The sequence below is a fragment of the Colletotrichum fioriniae genome, assembly GCF_027942845.1.
Source record: "Colletotrichum fioriniae strain IMI 355084 chromosome Unknown scaffold_3, whole genome shotgun sequence".
In the NCBI taxonomy this organism is placed as follows: Eukaryota; Fungi; Ascomycota; class Sordariomycetes; order Glomerellales; family Glomerellaceae; genus Colletotrichum; species Colletotrichum fioriniae.
Window position 1 is genome coordinate 443,034 of NW_027076839.1, and position 19,848 is coordinate 462,881.

General features: G+C 52.0%; 4 protein-coding genes and 1 non-coding gene across 5 annotated transcripts; 2 read left to right on the plus strand and 3 right to left on the minus strand.

The window, feature by feature from the left end:
- Nucleotides 1-1,276: 1,276 nt before the first annotated feature.
- On the plus strand, nucleotides 1,277-6,368 carry N0V96_003018 (uncharacterized protein; the record flags this gene model as incomplete). Its single annotated transcript, XM_065756709.1, has 3 exons — nucleotides 1,277-2,351; nucleotides 2,521-2,699; nucleotides 4,104-6,368. 3 exons carry the CDS (start codon nucleotides 1,277-1,279, stop codon nucleotides 6,366-6,368), a joined length of 3,519 nt encoding a protein of 1,172 aa, XP_065614476.1.
- A 1,130-nt stretch (nucleotides 6,369-7,498) lies between these two features.
- N0V96_003019 (uncharacterized protein) lies at nucleotides 7,499-8,288 on the minus strand (the record flags this gene model as incomplete). Its single annotated transcript, XM_065756710.1, has 3 exons — nucleotides 7,499-7,618; nucleotides 7,707-7,722; nucleotides 7,933-8,288. 3 exons carry the CDS (start codon nucleotides 8,286-8,288, stop codon nucleotides 7,499-7,501), a joined length of 492 nt encoding a protein of 163 aa, XP_065614477.1.
- A 6,457-nt stretch (nucleotides 8,289-14,745) lies between these two features.
- Nucleotides 14,746-14,818, minus strand: N0V96_003020. Its single transcript has one exon. It is a non-coding gene; the product is annotated as a tRNA-Lys (tRNA).
- A 352-nt stretch (nucleotides 14,819-15,170) lies between these two features.
- Nucleotides 15,171-16,058, minus strand: N0V96_003021 (uncharacterized protein; the record flags this gene model as incomplete). The annotated part of the gene is made up of 2 exons (XM_065756711.1): nucleotides 15,171-15,616; nucleotides 15,761-16,058. 2 exons carry the CDS (start codon nucleotides 16,056-16,058, stop codon nucleotides 15,171-15,173), a joined length of 744 nt encoding a protein of 247 aa, XP_065614478.1.
- Nucleotides 16,059-18,359: 2,301 nt separating this feature from the next.
- N0V96_003022 (uncharacterized protein) lies at nucleotides 18,360-19,211 on the plus strand (the record flags this gene model as incomplete). The annotated part of the gene is made up of 1 exon (XM_053189825.1): nucleotides 18,360-19,211. The coding sequence occupies one exon, from the start codon at nucleotides 18,360-18,362 to the stop codon at nucleotides 19,209-19,211; it is 852 nt and encodes a 283-aa protein (XP_053052748.1).
- Nucleotides 19,212-19,848: the final 637 nt, after the last annotated feature.

Here is a 19,848-nt window from a genome sequence, read left to right on the forward strand (position 1 = left end):
ATTTCTTTCTCACCATCCAAAAGGAACTCCTCACATCCGGCTCGCGAGTTCGTCTGAGGATTGTACAGGAGGGGAATTGCAGGTTCTAGACCTCAGAATTCCAACATGAGCTGCGTTGCATGGCATTTTAACTACTTCCATGTTTCCATTTCTCTACTGGCTGTTTTTATCTCGCCAGCCAGGAGTCACTTCGAATTCGTTCCTATGTATGATAGTCAAAGCCATTAGTGCTGGCTAACGAGGACTGTTTCAAAACCTCGCGGGGCGCTAGTAAAATAAACATCAATAAGCTCGTCATCAACGCAGAGCCTCAGATACCACCTGCTACGTGCATCGACTGACTCTCCTTATTCCACCACAGTGGGCTGTTTCTGATCGCCAGTGTCCCCATTTCCTGGGAGGCATTGGGGGGATGGACCATGTCCGCGGCCATCGTGATGCATTGCGATTGGCGAGTCGGCGCGGTCTGTTCGCGTTTCACGTTGCACTCTTTCCACTGGGCGCGCACGAGTCTCGAGTCTCAGTCAGGAGTCCAGTACTTGGGCAGTTGGGGTAGTGAAGATCCATGGAGAGGGAGAGGAAGGATCTGAGTAGGGTTTGTGCCTCCCCTTGTTCCCCTCCTCCCAACCTCCCCCCATGCGATGGTTTTGTTTCCGAGACATGTAAGACGAGTCGTTCGAACCCAGATTTTGCCAGTTTCGGTATGAAGCCGTCTTGAGTTCCTCACCAGCTCACATTTTCACACGCACACTACCCCTTGTGCCCCTTGTGCCTCATCTTGCCCCCCCTCCCTGGCCACAACTTTCTTTTAGAGTATTCTGCGCCGTGTTGAAGCTTGATAGGCTTACCGGCGCGCGCCGGGTGGCCAATGTCGTCAGGTCCGGGGTAGTAAGCACTGGGATGTTTGGTTTTCCTTCCGTCCAACCTTTTTCCCTTTTCCCTTCTGAAGCTTGAGCTGCCGTTTCATCCATGTCTGCTGTGTGCGGGAAGCGGCTGCGTCCTGAGTCTGAGAATTTGGTGTGTGAGGGACTGCGTGGAGGGAGAGATGTGACTGTCTGATATAGGTGTTGGGGCTTGGAGTACCTCTCTCTCCTTTGGATGATGTGCGGATGATCTTCTTTCTACTGATTTGCGTGTGCTTGTATTGTGACTTTCCCATAATTTTGCGACCAGCGAGCGTAAGGAGTTGATTCTCCTACGCGTCCTACGATACCTAATTACCGACCTCAACGGTTTTGATTTCGTGCTTCGCCCAGAATTTCCAGGATCTGACAGGATGAGGGGAACAGAGGCATCAGTTTTGTTCTTTTCGGGACTCGCGGTGCTAGCGAGCGCCAGAGAAGTCCAGGTCGACGACGTCCCCGTCGAATGTGCAACAATATGCGGGCCTATCGTCGAACTTACCTTCAAATGCGACGTCGATAACACTTTCGACGAGCTCAAGAGACTAAAGAGGAGGAAAGTCGACGCACCGCAACACAGACCGCCGCCAGAGAGACGGCACGCGAAAAGACCATCCCCAGCAGGCGCACACGGAGTCGTTCGCCGCCACCACCACCGCAGACCGAACCAGAATGATGCGGTCGAGGTATCGACGCCCGGCTTAGACGAGCCTCAAGCCACGAACGTTGCACAACAGCCTCCTCAAGATGCGCAGCAACCCGCCCAGGACGCGCAGCAGCCGGCAGTAGATGCTACACCAGGCTTCATTGCCACGCTACCCTTTTCTGCCCCCGCACCAGAGATTCCGCTGAGCACGAATACGCCGGATGCCCAGAACACACCTACACCCTCGGCGCCGCCTCCTCCTCCGCCACAGGCGACGCCATCGATAGATCCTCCGCCTCAGATACCGCCGCCTGTGCCTGTCTTGATCACATCGACTGTGTTCCTGACTGTGTCGGCGCCGCCGATGCCCACTCCGGTGGCGCCGCCGCCGCCTCCCCGGTACAGGCTCCCCACCCGTCCAGGCCCCACCTCCGGTACAAGCTCCGGCCCCAATTCAAGCCCCGCCTCCGGTCCAGCCGCCCCGGTGATCACAGCCCCTCGACCTCAACAACCACCACCACCACTTCCACCATCATCAACATCAAGGCCCACACCTCAGCAACCTCCAGCCCAGCAACCGCCTCCACAGCAGCAACCTCAGCGTCCACCACCACAACAGCAACCCGCTCTTTCATCGTCTCAGGAGACCACGCCCCCGATGCTCCAGCCGACACCGCCACAACAGCTTCAGCCTCCTCAGGCGTCTATGAGCAATCCGGCCGCGATACCCATCATGGGACCGGGACCGGAGAAGCAGCCGGATAACAAATCGCCCAACGACCGTGAAGAAGCTGAGAAGCAGTGTACTTGTTCAAATAAGAGCTTCGACGTGCAGTTGCTGGCTGGGTTGTGCCAGAGTTGTATCCGGAAGACTGGAAACCGGGCAAACAGTGAGTGCAACATTCTTCTACTGGTCCTTACCATTCAGAGAGGGGTTTGGCTGGGTTTGAAACGCGGACTAACGGGGGACAGACCTGGACTTCATCATGAAGGAGTGCAACTTTATGGAATCGACGTATACGCCTGATAAAGATCGACTCGTCGATAATATTCGCGTCGTCGCAGAGAAGCCGTTTTTGACGTCCAGCGGAAACGTCATGGCTGATGCTGGTAGAGTAGGGGCTGGGTGTGCTGCTGCCATGGCGGTGGCTGTTAGTCTTGTGGCTGGGATGGCGATGCTTCTCTAGAGCGTCGTCGCGTAACTTTTCTGGAGTGGAATGGAGTTCAAATGATAAATATCCTGGGTGGATCTGCTTGATGGCCTTGAGTACGGTCTCGCTGGTTGTGATTTGTCCAGGTTGGAAAAGAAAAAGAGAAGACTTAGACTTATCTAGTCGTCACGACTTACATTAGTAGGCCAATAATGAGAAAGGGATCCTGCGCTGTGTCGCAGGCTTATGAACTAAGGTTTATGTCTGCGCAAGCTGTTACTACTAGGCTATCATTTAAACACGAAAGCAATTATAGTGTCGCAAAGCAACACCCGGCATTTCGCCACAATCTGTGTGCTAATCTGTTTTCTGTCATCCTCATATTTGGATGGCAGTTGAATTTTTTAAACCGTCGGCACTTTGATAAATAATCCGTCTTATCTCCATGTTGTTTCACTCAGCCTAGACGTATTTGCAGAGATGAAGCGACGAAGACTTTATGCTGGTGCGCACAAGTAAACGAAGGCGCTAATTGGCGAGCTTAATACTTGACCCAGAGATGCTACACCCGAAGCAAGTGCCCAAAGAACGCCCATAAACTGGGCAAAGAATGTTTATCATGAAAAAGAAGGTCCAAATGAATGTATCACTAGGATATACTGACCAGTCGCCATCCTAGTTTCTAATGTGGAAGCCTGTTTCTACCGTATTTAATGCACCGTGAACATCTTGTGCAGCGACTCATTTCTTCCCTGAGGACATTCCGTCAACTGAGAGGGACTACCACAATCAAAGGCAACAAAGGGTCCAAGACTTGCAGACTTCAATCCAGGTCGAAACGGCCATGCAAACGTAGAAAATAAATATCTGGCACTTATCGGCTCCTTAGTTCTCGGATGAAAGTTTGAGCGGGGGAGACGATGGAATTCCGCAGCACTCGTCTTGCTGATCAGGCAACAGGATGCGCCCTCCCTTCTGTTGGTCGCTGGTTTGCATTGCCTCGTTTCCGCCTCCCACCAAAACTATAAGTATCACACGAATGCCCTCCAAAATTTGGTCTTGCTCACTGGCATCGATTCAACTCAATCGCTTCTTAATATAGTCCCCTCTCCTGTTTTTTTCCACCTTAATTTTCGATCTCACCAATTCTTCTACTTCAGGTTTTTTGATTCCCCCCCTGTAACCAAGTTGTAGTACACTCATATCAGCGAGACCACGAGAACCATCAGAAATGTCAGACATGGCTCACAACAAGGAGTATCATGTGCGAGACTTGGCCACTCGATCTGTCACACTATATCCCAACAGTGCTCAAGTCGTGAGGGACTTGCGCAACCTACAACTGAAGGTGATAACCACTTGAGTCCCCTACAGTGTCTCGTCCCACAACTGACTGGAAATTAGCCCGGCGCTAACGAAATCACCATCTTTGGCCTTACACCCACGATTGATGAGTCTACAATCAAGGTAGATGGGGCCGGTTCAGCCATCATCACCGACATCGCCATTGAGCTTGTTCCCAACCGCGAGAGCTTCCAAGATGTCTACCCTGACTCTGATGACGAAATTTCGGATGCCGATGTCCCTCACGAAGAAGACGAGGAAGAAGGAGAAGAATCCGAGGAGAAGGAACCTTCGCCCCTCGACAAAGTGCGAGCCCGGATCAGGCAACTGAGAGACGAGGAGCGCAGCGCCAAAGAAGTAGTCGAAAGCGCAGCCAATCGTCTCAAAATCCTTGATGCTCACGGAGCTTCACTTGAGAGCAAAGAAGGCATTAACATCGCCGACAGCATCGAAACCTATCGGACCGAGCGAGAACGGATTTTCCAAGACCACGTAGCCGGCGTCACCCGCGGACAAGACAACATGAAGCGCCTCAGCATCGCTCTCAAGCAAGAGACTCGGCTCGTTAAGAGACAAAAGAGAGAGGCAGCGGACGCGACTCGTGCAATGAAGAAAGCCCGGAAAGAGCGGGACAGGCAGGCACAAAAGGATGCCAGGGAGAGAGCGAAGCTGCAGAAGGAGAAAGCTCGGGTTCAGGCAGAGCGGGAGCGGTTCTGGCCCAAGCTGTGTTACTCTGTTCGGGTGTCACTCGAGGCGATGGCTTTCACCCCGTCATCCTCACGTCGTACATCGGTGTCGAGTGACACAGCCCAGGCCTGGCCATCGGCTCCTGAGAAGACCGACGAGGGAAAAGACATCAAGTGCGACTTATCACTGTCATATGTGACCTCTTCCGCCTCTTGGGCTCCGACTTATGATTTGCAATTGTTCACCACAAACAACACGGGCATATTGTGCTACGATGCCCGCATCACCAACAAGACTTCCGAGACGTGGAGCAACTGTAAAGTTGTCCTTTCGACTTCTCAAGCCACATTTGCCGGACTAGAGAACGCCATACCCACGCTGAAGCCTTGGAACATCAAGTTGGCACCAAAAGAAGGCAACACGAACGGGACGGACATCCTATCCAGCAGGGAGGAACGCCAGCAACGAAGTGAATGGTGGCGTGCTCAACAGACCAAAGCACAGCCCCAAAAACCTCGCAACGATTTGTTCGGCGTGGACCACAATAATGCCGGCAACAGCAACGCGAATCTGGCGGACTACCAGAAGGGCCTGATGGTACTTAACCAAGATTCAAAGCAACGACGAATGATGTACCCAGCACATGGGCAAGGACAGGCACAGCACCAGGATCAGATACAAGCGCAATTGCAGGCTCAAATGCAGGCACAACAGATGCATGTGATGCAGGTGCAACAACAGCAGGTGCAACAGATGCAGCAGATGCAGCAAATGCCACAAATGCAGCAACAGGCCCAGATGCAGCGAATACAACTTGGTGGGTCAGCTCATGTATCGAGACCCCAGGAGTCAATTCAAGAGCCCATGGGATCCGAAGCGTCCGAGGAAGACGAGAACCTCGATTTTCAAGAGTCTACTATCGAAGAGACGGGATTCACTACGACCTACGACCTTCCAGGCACCAAAACCCTGCCGCCTTGCCCTACGGCATCCAAGCAGCGTGTCGCTCGCCTCAACTTCTCCAATATTGCCTTCAGTCATACCATCATTGCAAAGTACAAACCCGTTGCGTACCTAAAAGCACGAATCCGCAATAGCAGCCGCCTCACTTTGCTCCGGGCCGAAGCAGGTCTCACTCTCGACGGTACCTTCATGGGCCGCACCCACTTGCCGCGCTGTAGCGCCGGCGACGTCTTTTCCCTGGGTCTCGGCATCGACCCGGCGATTAAGGTCAACTACCCCAAGGTTGATGTCCGACGAACGACGACAGGGCTCTTCTCCAAGGAGAACAGCTCTGTGTACAGCCGCAGCATCACCGTTTCCAACTCCCGTGCTTCGGCGGGAAAACCCGTCTCGCTTCTTGTGCTTGACCAGGTTCCCGTGTCGGAAGACGAGCGTCTCAAAGTCGATATCTTGGCACCCAAGGGGCTTATTGTTGACGGTTCAGGGGTCTCAACCGGGCAGCCCGCTCGCGAAAGTAAGCAGGATGTCGACTGGGGCCAGTCGACGGCGACGTTAAAGGGACGTCAAGGCCAAGTGGAGTGGCAAGTGAAGCTCAATGCTGGCAAGGCTGTGAAGCTTGGCTTGGAGTATGTCGTTGCTCTCCCTTCAGGAGACTCGGCAATGGAATGTTCATAGCCGTCACTTGGCGATAGTTTCAGAAGACTGATCGACGAGGTTTGTAGGATGGAAATGCCATCTCCTTGGTTTGATCCGTGTAATGTGGAAGTATTTTGGGCCGAGAGTTGGAGCCTTTTCTGGGCAATGTACGTGCTTTACTTTCAGAGGAAGACTGATTCCATAAAGAATTATATGAACCGTTCATGATTACGTTCCAAATTGTAAGATCATTGTAGCGGCGAGGTCGAAGTGGCGGACATAGTTGCCTACATAGAAGCACCCCGAGTACAGTTCCAACATACGACAGAGCTTCATCGGCACGCCGCCGAACTCAGCCGCCGGAAACTTAAGCCGGAGAAGGGGCCTAGAAGGTCTTTTAGAAGAAAAGAAACAGCTTTATTCGGATTAGACGTTATCCGGCGGACTACTAGCCTTTGCCTCCTCAGCCACCCTTCTGACAATGCTCGCTTAATTATCGCCGACAATGTCAAACAAGTCGGAGATTTCGAGCGGAACCAAAAGAAGGGTGGGCATTTGATACGAACCAGATATTGACTTCGGACGGAATTGCGATCGATGAAAAGTTAATCAGCTCTTACCTAATGTTTCGACATTTCCGATTCTGGCATTTCGTGGTAAACAATTCGCCGCCAATCATCAGACCAGGCCTTCCAGGCCCAGAGGGTCCGAGTCCCAGAGCACGCAACTTATGCCTCGCATCGTTGACGATTCTGGTACTTTGCAATTGTCGGGCGTGAAATCAACGAGAGGTCATTGAAGAGGCGTGATTGTAAGTTGAGTCTACGAGATCAGGCGATGACCTCCTTTACCTTGGGTAGTACCAGAATAGAAGGGGACGGAAAGGGGGGCGAGGGCTGACGCCTTGGCGCAAGGACCTTCAACGCAGGGCTGTACGCTACAATCTCAATGGTCGCATGAATCTGTCAATCAAACGCTTTTATTTTGGATCTTTCTATTCATATGATTTGTTTCCGCAACTCTGTGCTCGGTTCCCAACATAGACCACGAAACCGACTAAGCAACTAGCTATACCCTTATTCTCCAAACACCATGCGGCCTGCTGGTAATTAAGTTTCATGTGTCTCATACAATGATAATTCTTGACGCCACCTAAACGAATTCCAAAGCTACTCGGTCTCGACCTTCAGGACTGGAGACTTTGAGCGTTCACCACGACGAGGCCGGCGGCAAGGTCGAGGAAACAAATTATTTCGCAGCCGCAAGTGAATCTTCTTAAAGTGCTCTCTCTGGAAGTAGTGTTAGCCCAAGTTCCCAAACAAGGTTTACTTTCGTAAACTGAATATGCAACGTAAAGCGAATGCGGGCGTAACGTACCATATTATCTTTCCGACTAAAGATTCTCCCACAATCTTGATGAGGACACTTGATCGTCGGCCTGTGGGAGCCCATATGCCGTTGATAGTCTTTTCGAGTCGCAAATCCCACACCAGCATTCGCACAAGGCTTCTCCGTGCAGAAAAAGTACTTGTCGTGTCCACGAAAGTGTTTCCTTAGGTCGCACGCACGCAAGAATACGCGTGAGGATCGACACCCCTCAAACTTGCAACGCCAGTTGCCGCTGGCGTCGAGATAACCCATCCGGCGGAGGTCTTCCGGCTCCCAGACCTCCTCCTCGCGTTCCTCAGCAGGGCTCTGAGAGCCCTCACTGGAGCTCAGAATGTCCCAGTTGGGTGACGGCACGGCTGGCTGCATCATCGGCGGTGTTGAGTGCGCGAGAATCTGCGTATTGCTGGCTTCGACCAGATGGTTGGGATCGTAGTGTGACATGGCGCCGGAGGTCGTGCCTAGATACGGCAAAGGCTGATAGATGGAGGCGACGGAATCTGGATGCAACGTGGGCTGAAACCATTCTCCGGTGTAGGTAGAAGAAGGCCCAATGGTGTATGAGCACTCCATGCTTTGCGGCTCAGCTTCGGGGTAGGTGCTCAGTTCATTATGGCTGATATGGCTATGACCGTACTGCAGATATGGCTGCTCCATGGTGCTTGGGGTCTTGTTGTCTGTTGCAGCAAAAGTTGCCATCCAGTGGACAATCTCGAAACTGACGGTGATGAATGATTCGCACAAGTATGGCCGCAACGGATGAATGTCGAAAAGAGGCTGATAGCTCCGAGTTGAAAAGATTTGCCTACCGGACGAAAGCGGCGGAATCGTCAGCCGTGATATATATCTGGTGGTGATAAACTCTATTGTAGAGCCCTTGTCAATATTATCGCGCCGGTATAGTATTTTGGGGTTGCTGTTTCAGCAGTACGTACTGGATCTACCCAACTCTCACAACTCTCGGCACCCAGCTTTTGGCCGCCGACATGTTCGGCCCCGGTGACGCCTGGGCAAAGTTATCGGCAGCAAAGTGTGGATACAGCCACTCGGCAAGTATTCCTTTGGTCTCATTGTATTATTACTAAGTGGTGTGCCCATGAATGGGCTGGCCCGGTTCCCCCGGTCCGGGATCTCCCCCGTGAAATGACGCTTGGATTCCCCAGTACCACGACTTGACGGACTATGTAGGCTAAATCCCCTGTCAATGTCAGTGTGTTCACATAGGGCTCGAATCCAACTCCCCCGACTGGATGGGTTCGAGTCCGAGGGCAGTATCACCGTAGCATCACAGTGACACACTCGAGCTCGTAAGTCGCTTAAGAAATTAGAGATATCTATGTCCTGATAATTTTGAATCATGTCGCATCACATGCAGTAATACTGGCGATTTTGCTGGGAACTCATTGGTGCCAATAACATTGGTCTACTACTAGAAGTGATTGGGTTAACGTGCTATTGCTACGTCATCATGCTCACTTACAGAAAGTACAAGCTGTTGAGTTCTGCCAACGAAATTAGTAACGGAGTTTGATCCATCTCTTCCGACCAAGCAGGCGAATTAACTTCCAATCATCGAGATACCGGAATTAATTGTGTCTGGTGCAAATAAACCGTCTTTGCACTAAACCAATTCCATGAAGATCGAGCGAGGACATTTTACTTCCGGACAGTCTATTCTTGTGCAGTTTACTCCATCTCAAGATATTCTTGGCAGTCAATTGGAATTCAGGAGAAGGCAAACCAGGAGCCAGCAATGCAGCATAGATATGCCCTCCCGACGTCAACCAACATAGATAAAGTAAGGTAGGCAGCGGGTACATTGGCTAGATTGAGACCCCTCAAGCTAGGGTTCCCTCCATTTGAATCTATAAATGAGTAAATATGGAGGAGTTCAAGCAATAATATTGCGGATTAGAGGTAGTACCTCGGGGGTCTGAATTCCAGATTGATCAGAAACTCGGTTTCGCATTTTTGTCTCGCTGACCATTGCGTGCAATATTCATATGATTTCGTTGCACTTTTTCGACGATTTCAAGAGAACATTCCTGCAACAAATAGAGCAAGGAGGTATACGTGAAGTTCATGAGCAATACATGGGTAGTACTCCGGATTAAAGCCCACGAGATTTGAATGAATACTTTGTTAGTAGGGCTCCTTTAAGCCAGACCGACGTATGATCTTAGACCATTCAGTAGTACAATTCCCACGGCCTACATCGTCCCCCTGGTATCCATGAGTATGATCGGCAGAGAGCCATTCCCCCTCCTCTCTGTTGATCCACAGTACCAGCAATGGCCTGCATGGGCTCGACAGTTGCCCAAGAAATGCCGACACGCTAGTCGTAATCTTTACCCTTTTTTCATATGGGAGCATACTATGCCAGTATTGCTCAGTGACAAAATTTGTGCGGAAATTCGTCCAGAAGAAAAATGAGTCTCTTTGACGCGAGAGCGAACTACAGGCCGGCCTCAAGTTCGCGGAATCCGTGGAACCCCACAAAATGTTGGGACGGACCTGATAAGCAGTTCTCGAACATGTACGCAGTTTGACGACAAATTTGTGATGACTCTTGCGAACGGCGGTTCCGCCTGCTTGCTTCCGTAGACATCGGCAGTTGCGATTTCTCGTCCGATATTCGGCCACGGCCTCGCAGATCCGGTCTCCGGGGGGCCTGGAAGCCCGGACGTTGCACTTAACGGCTGCTCCGTTATTGGATCATGCGGATGGTTTGCATTGCGACTGGCTCCTGAAAGCTGTCATTAGTCCCACTGATGGACTGGGGGACCTTGTTCAAGTCACTTGTCTAAGTCGGGTAGAGTTTCGAGTTGCATCTGGCAAGTTTGCCAGAATTATCTCCAACCTGTTTTTGGGGAACGGCTGCATCAGCTTGCAATCATCAATTGCCTCTCTTGGATGTTTGCAACGTGCCCCGGTCTCGATGAATGTCTGCGGTACGTTGTCGATGCTTCTCGAAATGGTCTAGGTAGTCGAGACCCTTGTGGCGATGCCTTTACCATGACTCAGGAAGAACATCGTTTAATGAAACTTCAACTCGTTCGATTGACAAGATATTGTCATCATCTCCGCAGATGTCGCAAGGGGTGGACAAATTATTCGACTCTATAAAACAGGAACTTGATTGCTCGCTCATGTTTCTTCCATGATAGCCAACAGTGACTTTTATTACTGCAGGAAAACTCCAAGAAAGAGGATTAGTGTATTTGTATGGTCGCTACTCATGGGAGGGCTGCCGGGAAACCGATTCTGAATTATAAGCATTCAGGGGCCAATTGAAATGGAAAACCCGATGGGGTTTCCTCTACAGACCCTCCCGTTCCTTTTACGTGTGTTGCTTCTTAGTCTCTGGTCAGTTTCTCACAGATTAGCAGATTTTAGCCACTTCTTTCTTCGATAATCGGGACGTTCAAGGCTATTTAAACAAGCCTTCATTAGGTAGCCCAACAAACAATACGATAAATGATCACGTTATCCTCATACCACTCGTTTGAATCAAGCTCTCTTCCATGCCAAGAGGCCAAAGAACACGGCAGATACCAATTTGCACTTTGATCTGGTTCCGTTGGCCATGTACCCGGTACCTCGACGATCAGACGATGCTCTAGTTACCAAGTGGCAACTTGCCAAAGGCCTCGGGGTCTCCCTACACCATTATCGGCTGGGAATTATGCTAATGGAATTGGTTTAGCTTTACTGAGTAGTGATATTTAGTGGCTCGGTCCTGTGCTGCCCAGGGACTGACGGCATCTCCTCCCCGCAAGCTGTCTTGGCGACCACGACTGATTGGGGGTTTGATACAGCCTTCGGCTCCCTACAAAGGCCCTGTAAACTATCCGATACTCTGACGTGATGTTGCATGAATCATAAGTTAGCTACTTATTAGGTCACAGCGTGCGGGTGAATGTCGGCATCCCGTCTCGGTAAGGCTGTGTTGACAGGGTCAAATCACAAGTGAGGGGGCGTCTGTTTTGTGATTGCGGTAACGAATTGAGTGATGAGAGACTACTTACTATCAAGTGAAGGTTCATTTAGTTACAAGTCTAGTAGAAGATATGCCAAATATATCATTACCCAGAACATGTGGGAGGGCCAGGGAAAATGAGAATCTCGGGGCTGCCCAGAGCGAGATCTATCACGTAAGAGTGATATTATCTAGGAATTAAGTATATATGAGTAATAGATTTCGACAACATCCCGCAGATTTCAAGATTTCAGGGAAAGGGAGAGAGCATTCGAAGCGGAATCTCAGTAGGATAAAATTGTGTTGATAGGGTATAGAGGCGCGTCTAATCATCATAGGTACACATTTACCTAAGGCCGGGTCCGACCTAGTCTAACATTTCTAGCATAGACTCACTTCCGAGGCGTCACTTGTCACATCAAGCCTACGCAATCAGACGCGTCCAAAGGAAGAAGGCTTTGGTTTCTGGGGGTTTGGCTTAGAAACTGATGTAAGACGCCGCTTTGTCCGCCTTGCATCGCCTTTTTGATCATGATTTCGGTTCGTGCTCTTGCAGCTATGGTCAATGTTGAAGCAGCAAATGGCCAGAAAAGCATGATGCGTGCAAAGTACTTCTATGCCTTCCAAACTGAGAGTTCACGATGGCGCCGCGATAAGCTAGTAGAGTCAATGTTGGTAAGTCACATGCCACGGCTAACTGAATGTAAGTCCGGCCCAAAGGGTTTTGTAGGTTAACATTCACGTTGTCGATGTTCACCACGCATGGTGCAGAATGCAGTTGAGTCCATATATGCTCAGCGTAAATAGGAACTCAGAGTTTGACGAGTCAATCGCACTCATTTCACCTTTCAGAGCATGGTCTCCCGGAAGGGGTAGAGCGATCTTTTGGGCGTTCACCGTCCAGCTCTTGTAAGAAAGTGTGGTATCCCAATCCTCGTCACAGATGAATGCCGCTATATCCATTTCGACTCGTTTCGTAGTAAGCGTGTCTTTGCCAAACTTCAATGCCGACTTGGATTGGACCGGCCAGCACATCGATGCGGAGATGTCAAAGTCGTCACTTGGAATCTGCACTCCGTCAATGGACACAGGATCTAGTCCTCGCGAGCAGACTCCAATACAGAGAGATGCTAGAGTGTGATGGGCCGTGGCAGGTGGAAAAGCCCGGAGGCGACTCAAGAAATCGCGAACTGACTGATAAGAAGACCGTACGTAGTACATCGCACTTGGCGTCTAGGACGACAATATTGGCGCAAATCACCAACGACAGTATCAAGTCCAAGTTCAAGGCTTTTCCAGCAGCTATGGCCGTTAGAAGGGCCTGTGGTCTCCGCGGTTCTATCATGTGTAGAACACAAGACAGGACTATTGTGGCAATGCCTTGAGCTACCTCCCCAGAGTGGGAAATGTAATCAAAGGAGTCTAAGTAAAGAAGGTCAAGGTCCTGGGGGAGGTTGTCTCGAAGGACTGCCACGATATTCTCCTCGACAGTCTCGCGACAAATCCGCTCAATTTGTGATCTCGTCCACAGGAACCTAATTATTGTCAGAGAGAGGGATTTCTTGACCTCACGTATAGTTAATTGAGGCCTGCGGGGAGTGCCGTCGATTTCCTCATGTTCGGAGCCTACATCCCCAAACCCGACTCTGTTGTCCAGCTACATAGTTCAAGCTGTTCCACACAGGCGCTCTTCACCAACCGGGACCTACCGGCATTGGGTCAAGAATCTTTCCGATCATGACCACTTTTTCAAGTCGTCCCTGATAACAGAATACAAAAGCTCGTCCATAACAACCTCATCCCTAACAACAGCCCTCCTCGCTCTCCCCTCAAACACAAACCCGCTCTTCTCAAGAACCTTCTGACTCCCCTTATTCGCCTCAAAAACACCAGCCCAAACCCTCTCAACCCTCCTCCTCCCATCCTCATCCTCCTCACCACCACCCATCCCCTCGAATACCCACCTCACAAAAGCAGGCACAACACACCCCATAACCCCCTTCCCCCAATCCCCTCCCCAAGCCAATACCCCAACTCATACCCCTCGCATACACATCCTTCCCCGGCACGAGCCCGATACTCCCCATAGGCCTTCCCGTTTGCGGACAGGCGATGACCCAGTTGTACACCGGCGCGCCGCCGTCGCTGGAGTTCAATGCGATCCAGGACTCTGCGTCAGCGAGGGTGTAAGGGCGGGGAAAGGAGTCGCGAAGGTAGCGGGATACGGAGGAAGAGTTTGCTGCGGTGGAGAGGGCGGCGGCGTCTGTTTTGTGGTAGGGTCGTATTGTTGCTTTTGGGAGGGTGAGGATTGCGGGTGGGAGGCTTTGTGTGGAGGCCATTTTCGTGTTCTTTTTAAAGTCTGAGGGCTAAAAATTGTAGGCTGGTGATAATGGACTGAGTTTGTTGTGAGATGTTTGCTGAACGTTGGTTGAGCATATGAAGTATTGTTACTGATTGAGAGTGTGACTAATACTGTTGAATCGTGAGATTGGTTGCCATTTACGGAATAGTTTCGAGGATCCGGACATGGGTCTAATGACTCTTTTGTTGTGTTTGCAACAATAAGCTCTGCTGACGGCGAGATGAGTTTCCGCGTCTGCCTGACAGCATTACTCAGGGCCTTCCCAGCTGTGATACATCATCAAAGACACACTGAAAATTTCTGCTGAGAATACCTCAATGCAATGTCTAGAATCCAGACAAAGATCAGCGGCCGTTGAACGGCAACGTCCGCCAAGGTCTGGTTCCGAGACCCTTCTCCGGACCGTTGAAGAAAGGGTCAACCCGCCCTGGCTTCCTGAACTAAAATGCCGAGCCTTTCGGGACGGCGTTGGAATGCGCGCACGCCTCCGGACGACATCGCATTATTCCTCTAGTACCCCAACCGAATTGAGTTCAAGCCTGACTGACCCCAACGCAGGGCAAACAAGCTTTAACAAAAAACAACAAGCTTAAACCGCAACCTCTATTGGCACATGGGATGATGAAATGTCCAGAGAACCATCAAAAAAATGCTAAAAAAGATTTGCACACAATCGCTGCGAGGATTTGAGCCTCACGCGGGGGTCGAACCCGCAACCTTGAGATTAAGAGTCTCACGCTCTACCGATTGAGCTAGCAAGGCGGCTGGGGGCCGTATATGATTGGTGACAGTTTTCGGCCAGGTCTGCGCCTGAGTTTCATGGACGGCCTTGCGAGCCGGCCGGTTTCCATTCCCTCGGTTCGCAGAGACCTGACCCACTGCCTCCCGGCGAGCTGTGAAGGCTGCCTGTTGCTCCCCGGCCTCCTCTGGAACGATGGATGGCGATGCATGCACCTACTCCTGCAGGAGTCAGAAGGAAGAAACCTCACGCCGTTGTGGAACACGTCTCTCATTAACGGGGTGACAACTGGGTATCCATCCACAGCACACACCAAGGACTCCGAAACCAAGTTTCCAAACGCGCTTCTCCATTCAAAAATCCTCCAAAACACACTCATAAAATCCAAGCCGACTCGGTGTAGTCCTTTGCCCCGTTCTGCACCATATTCTTGGTATACTTCATCCAGCACCAATTACTATCCTCCCCCTGCTCGCCCTCGTAAATGTACACAACACCCTTGCATGGGCCTTTTCTCGATTGCTGCTGCAGGTTAAACGCCGCGCAGTACCGCACGCACTCTTCAAAATTCTTGGCCGGCACCTGCGCGATGTCGTTGTAGAGGTAATCCGTCCCACAGTCCTTGCTAAACGTCAGGTTCGTCCCGGGCACCTGGTACGTCAACACGGAGCTGGACCCGGGACACTTGTTGAGCGCGATGGGCGTGTCTGTGGCGGCAGGTTTGCTTAGGTCGAAGGCGGCTGACGATGATGCCGAGGTGGGTGTGGCGGTTGATGAAGAGGAGGATGGCGATTGGAGGCTGAGGAGATGTGTTAGTTGTGCTGTGAGAATGCGGCTGCTCGTGTGTTGCAGGCGAGGAACCTACTTTGCGATTTCATTGTTTTTGCTTGCTACCAAAGCACCTAATCCGCCCGCCACGCCGACCAAGGCGCAGAACATCAGACTGGAGAGAATTAACAACCAACATGTTGCCTTGCGTAGTCCGCATATTGTCCCGTCGTCCTTGCTTCCCTTCCCCTCCGCCAGCTGCTTTTCCGGCATCGGCGAGTGCTGATTTTGAGCGTACGTTGTCTCGGTGTAATTCGTCTGTGGCGTGTGAGGTTGGTGTTGGTGCTGATGCTGTTGCTGATCATAGTACGGTTGCGCCTGTGCCGGCTCATACGACTGCGGCGCCGTGCTGTAGTTTGCTCCGGTGTTGACCTCCAACCCATCCGGGATGGCATCGCCTTCGGGGCCGGGCCCACCGTTTGGGTGCTTGAGCATCTTTTCGGCTTCAGGTGACGGGGAGTGACTGCTATAGTGACTGTGCCTGTTGGAGTAGAAGTGGTCGTGCGGATGTAGCGATGCCATCGCGCGGAGGGGAAACCGAGACAAGCCACGCTTTGGGACGACGGAGTGAAGGAGGAGGGGAAGGACTTTAAATGAGGCTGTCAAGCATCAGGTAGGGGTAATCTGACCGAACGTATGAAATGCGAGACAAGGTGGGCGGCGAAGACTGGTCGAGGACTCTCGAGATACAGTTGTTGACGGGGAGCGACATGCAGGATTGACCGTCTTGTGCCCTTGTGCCACACCGCGCGCACGCAACAAGGGGCGGGGCGTCATCAGCACTTGTACCGGCTGGCTCGCTGGTCCAAGACAATTTAGGACACCATCCGTCCCACGGCCGTCACAGCGGTAGGGCTGGCGCGAGAATAGTACCTGTCTGTACGGGGTACTGGCCCGCCGGTACAATAAGCTTGCTCCTGTAGCCTGGATCTAGACGTGGGTAGTCAAGGCAGAAGAGTCTCAAGGGAGCATCGCCCCCTGACTTTACCCAAGGAGACTCAGCCCAGAGGCTGAGGGAGGGTGGTGGCCGTCACGGTGGTATTCCCAGCTTTGTCCAATGAGGGAACAGGCGCGGCAGCGATCAGCGCCAAACGGGTTCACACTTGGGATCTTTGGCGCGCGAAGGATTCGACCCTCCGACCAACTCTGATGCATACTTGGGTCATCGAACCCTTTTTCAGAGTACCTTTGTGCCAAGGCAGCGCGCCAAAACAGCGGCCAGCTGTTCGAGCAGGCAAGGGGACTCGGAAGTAAGCCCAAAAGATGAAGACGCCCTCCGAAAGCCACCCAATTTCTAAGCGGTCACCACAGGATTCGGAATTGAGACACCCCTGGTTTTCCCGGCATTGCGATTGTCAGCAATTGGGAGCGTTGAGAAAGTTCTGTCGTCTTCCGTTTTCCTTGGGGTTTTGCTTGAAAATCGTCCCCTTTCAGCCCCCATGGCCCATGGCAGTATGACGCTGGGGTGAGGTGTAGCCGCGCTTCGCTCTTGGGAATTTTTCCGCGAAAGAAGCTCGAGTCCATCCAGCACACTGGGCTATGCTTCACGCTGGCAGCTTCGCGAGCTTCGCATCCTAATATGGCCAAGTGCTGACGGTCAAAGTATGGGTGGGGAATCCGGTGTCGCCCCCGAGTGACAGCCGGCCGGGCGGGTCTGTCCGGCATCTTGGCTTTTCCATTTTCCATTCGGTTGGAGACTACTCCCACGGAGATTGCCTCGAATGCTGCTCGTCACACATGCCACCACCACCTCTAAAAGTTACAAAACATTTGATGTCTGCCATGCCTGACAATTTGTGGTAGCCAAATCGGTGACGCTGGCAGTCCCCAGGCCCAGGCCGGAATCAAGCTCGGAGACAAGCTTCGAGCCAAGATCCCATCAGAACGTGGCGCACCTAGCGGCTCCTCCCGCCAAACACGCCGCGCTGAACGTCTTTAGCTAAAGGGTCCTTCAATATTGGGGTTTGACACGGGCTGGCGCTTAGGCGGTAATAAGGCATGTTCTAAGTTACTTTCGCCTTCTCCCTCGCCCTTTTACCTGCGGGTTTGTATTGCTTCTTCCGAGAGAATCGCCGGAAGGGCAATCGCCGGAAGGGACTATCAATATGATTCGTCGGCGATTCCATGTATCCTTTCCCGACGCAATAGGCGAGCCTTGGGGTGCACTGGTAGAAGCTGTCGTGCTTTCAACAAGCGCTTGACGACACGGCACGCTATATCCGTACAAGCGCCAATTCGAGGTCTGTTCAAGTGCGATGGAACTCTAAAGGCCGTGACGTCAGTTAGGCCTCTGGTCAATGTCGGGGCTTGTGCTCCAGATCAGACGTCCGTCATGACCGAGCGTGAGGAATGAGGATAATCCCGTTTTGCTGCCAACTACCTTCTTGCCATCTCAACCTCAGTTGCTCATCTCCACGAGAAAACGAAGAATCGAGAAAGTCCCCCGGGATCAATTGACACGAATAAGAAATCGCCCTTGGTCATGTGTCGCTGGTTTGCTTACCTGGGCGATGAAGCCCAGCTTCTTGAAGATTTGGTTATTCGGCCGCGCCATGCCATAGTGAAGCAAGGTGAGTGATCTGCCACGACGTCTCAGAGGGGCTTTTCATGATAATATCGGTAGTGGACGACCACTTCCTACCGGCTGGCCATTCAACGGTTGGACCGTTTCTTGGGGAGCTTCAGGTCGCCCCTTTGGCGGCCAACGACGCAGGCTCGCCGAATCCATTAACCAACATGGACGGTTTCGGCCTCGGCTGGTATACGTCGACAGAGTGCGAGTTCAATCCGTATATCGATCCAAAGTGGCCTGAGTCCCTTCGTCCAGTCGTGTACAAAAACACTCGACCTCCGCTCAACGATTTGGTCCTCAAGAGCATCGTTCGAGGCACCAGCAGCAATGCCGTCCTCGCTCACATCCGCGCAGCCCCGGGCCTGACGCCAGTCGTAGAGACCAACTGCCATCCCTTTGTGTTTGGTCGTCACTTGTTCGCCCACAACGGCATTCTCGGGTCTTTTCCTCGTATCCGTACGGCGATTCTGCAATATCTTCCGTTGAGATACCAGCAGGCCATTGTCGGGACAACAGATGCTGAGCACATTGCGGCCGTGTACTTTTTCATATTATGCGGTAAGGATGGCGACTGGGAGTCTGTTTATGATGCTGGAGAGATGGCGACGGCGATGCGGGAGACTATCATCATCCTCGAGAAACTACAGACCGAGTTTGGGCCGCCAAGCCGAGAGGCCAACACGCTCAACCTTGTTGTCATGTCTGGAAGCTCGCTGGTCGCTGTGCGATATGCCAGCCCGGAAGGACTAGAACCACCGAGTTTGTATTACTCGACGACAGCTGGTGCAACGCTCAACCGCAAGTACAAGGGATTTCCGAGCGACGTGAGTGACTCGGCCGATGGTGGTGACGGGGATGCCGAGGATGACGGGCGGCTAGAAAAGAAGAAGCATGGAGAGCACGTTGTGGTAGCCAGCGAGCCCAGCACCTTCAACCAGGGTGAATGGGAGCTTATCAAGCCATCACAGATGGTCGTTTCTGAACTGGGTACTGGTGCCTATCTCGAGCACTTGTGAGTAGTCACTTGTGAGGGTCGCGCATTCGACGGGGGGTGTTAGGCAGCCTTTGGATTGGCGTTTGGACGTTTGATTGCTGGCTGCCAGTTCCAAACGAGTTATACATGTATCGCCGCGGTTGAATCTTCTGTACCTTGCTTGGAGTTAGGTCGTACACACACGGTGTCAGCATTTTTTCATGATTAAAACTCCCACGGGTATGCTCAGCTCCTTTTCCAGACCGTTTCGTTTTTCAACCGCTGCGTCTGGCCGTGCTTCAATGATCCTGGTGCCTTCATGTGCGCATCCGCGTGGCGGAGGGTGAAAGAAAGAAACCCTGCCTGGTATCAGTCCCACCTCATGGCAGGTCTGTCGATCCTCAGACGTGGCTCCCGCGGACTGATTGGCGGCATTGGCGTAGCACACCGGCAGGTCGCCTGCCAGAAACAAACACTACCACCGCCTTGCCATTGTGTAACATTGTAAAGCGTGAAGAAGATGGAACTAAATTTCGGCGAAAGACAAGGAATCTCGCATCAAGCCAAGATTGGGACTCCCGGTTGAGAGCAAGGTCAAAAGAGTGAAAAGTCGGAACATGTTGGCCGGTAATACATAGGTGACAGATGGAAGGAGGTGAAGACGGCAGAAAACGTCCGAG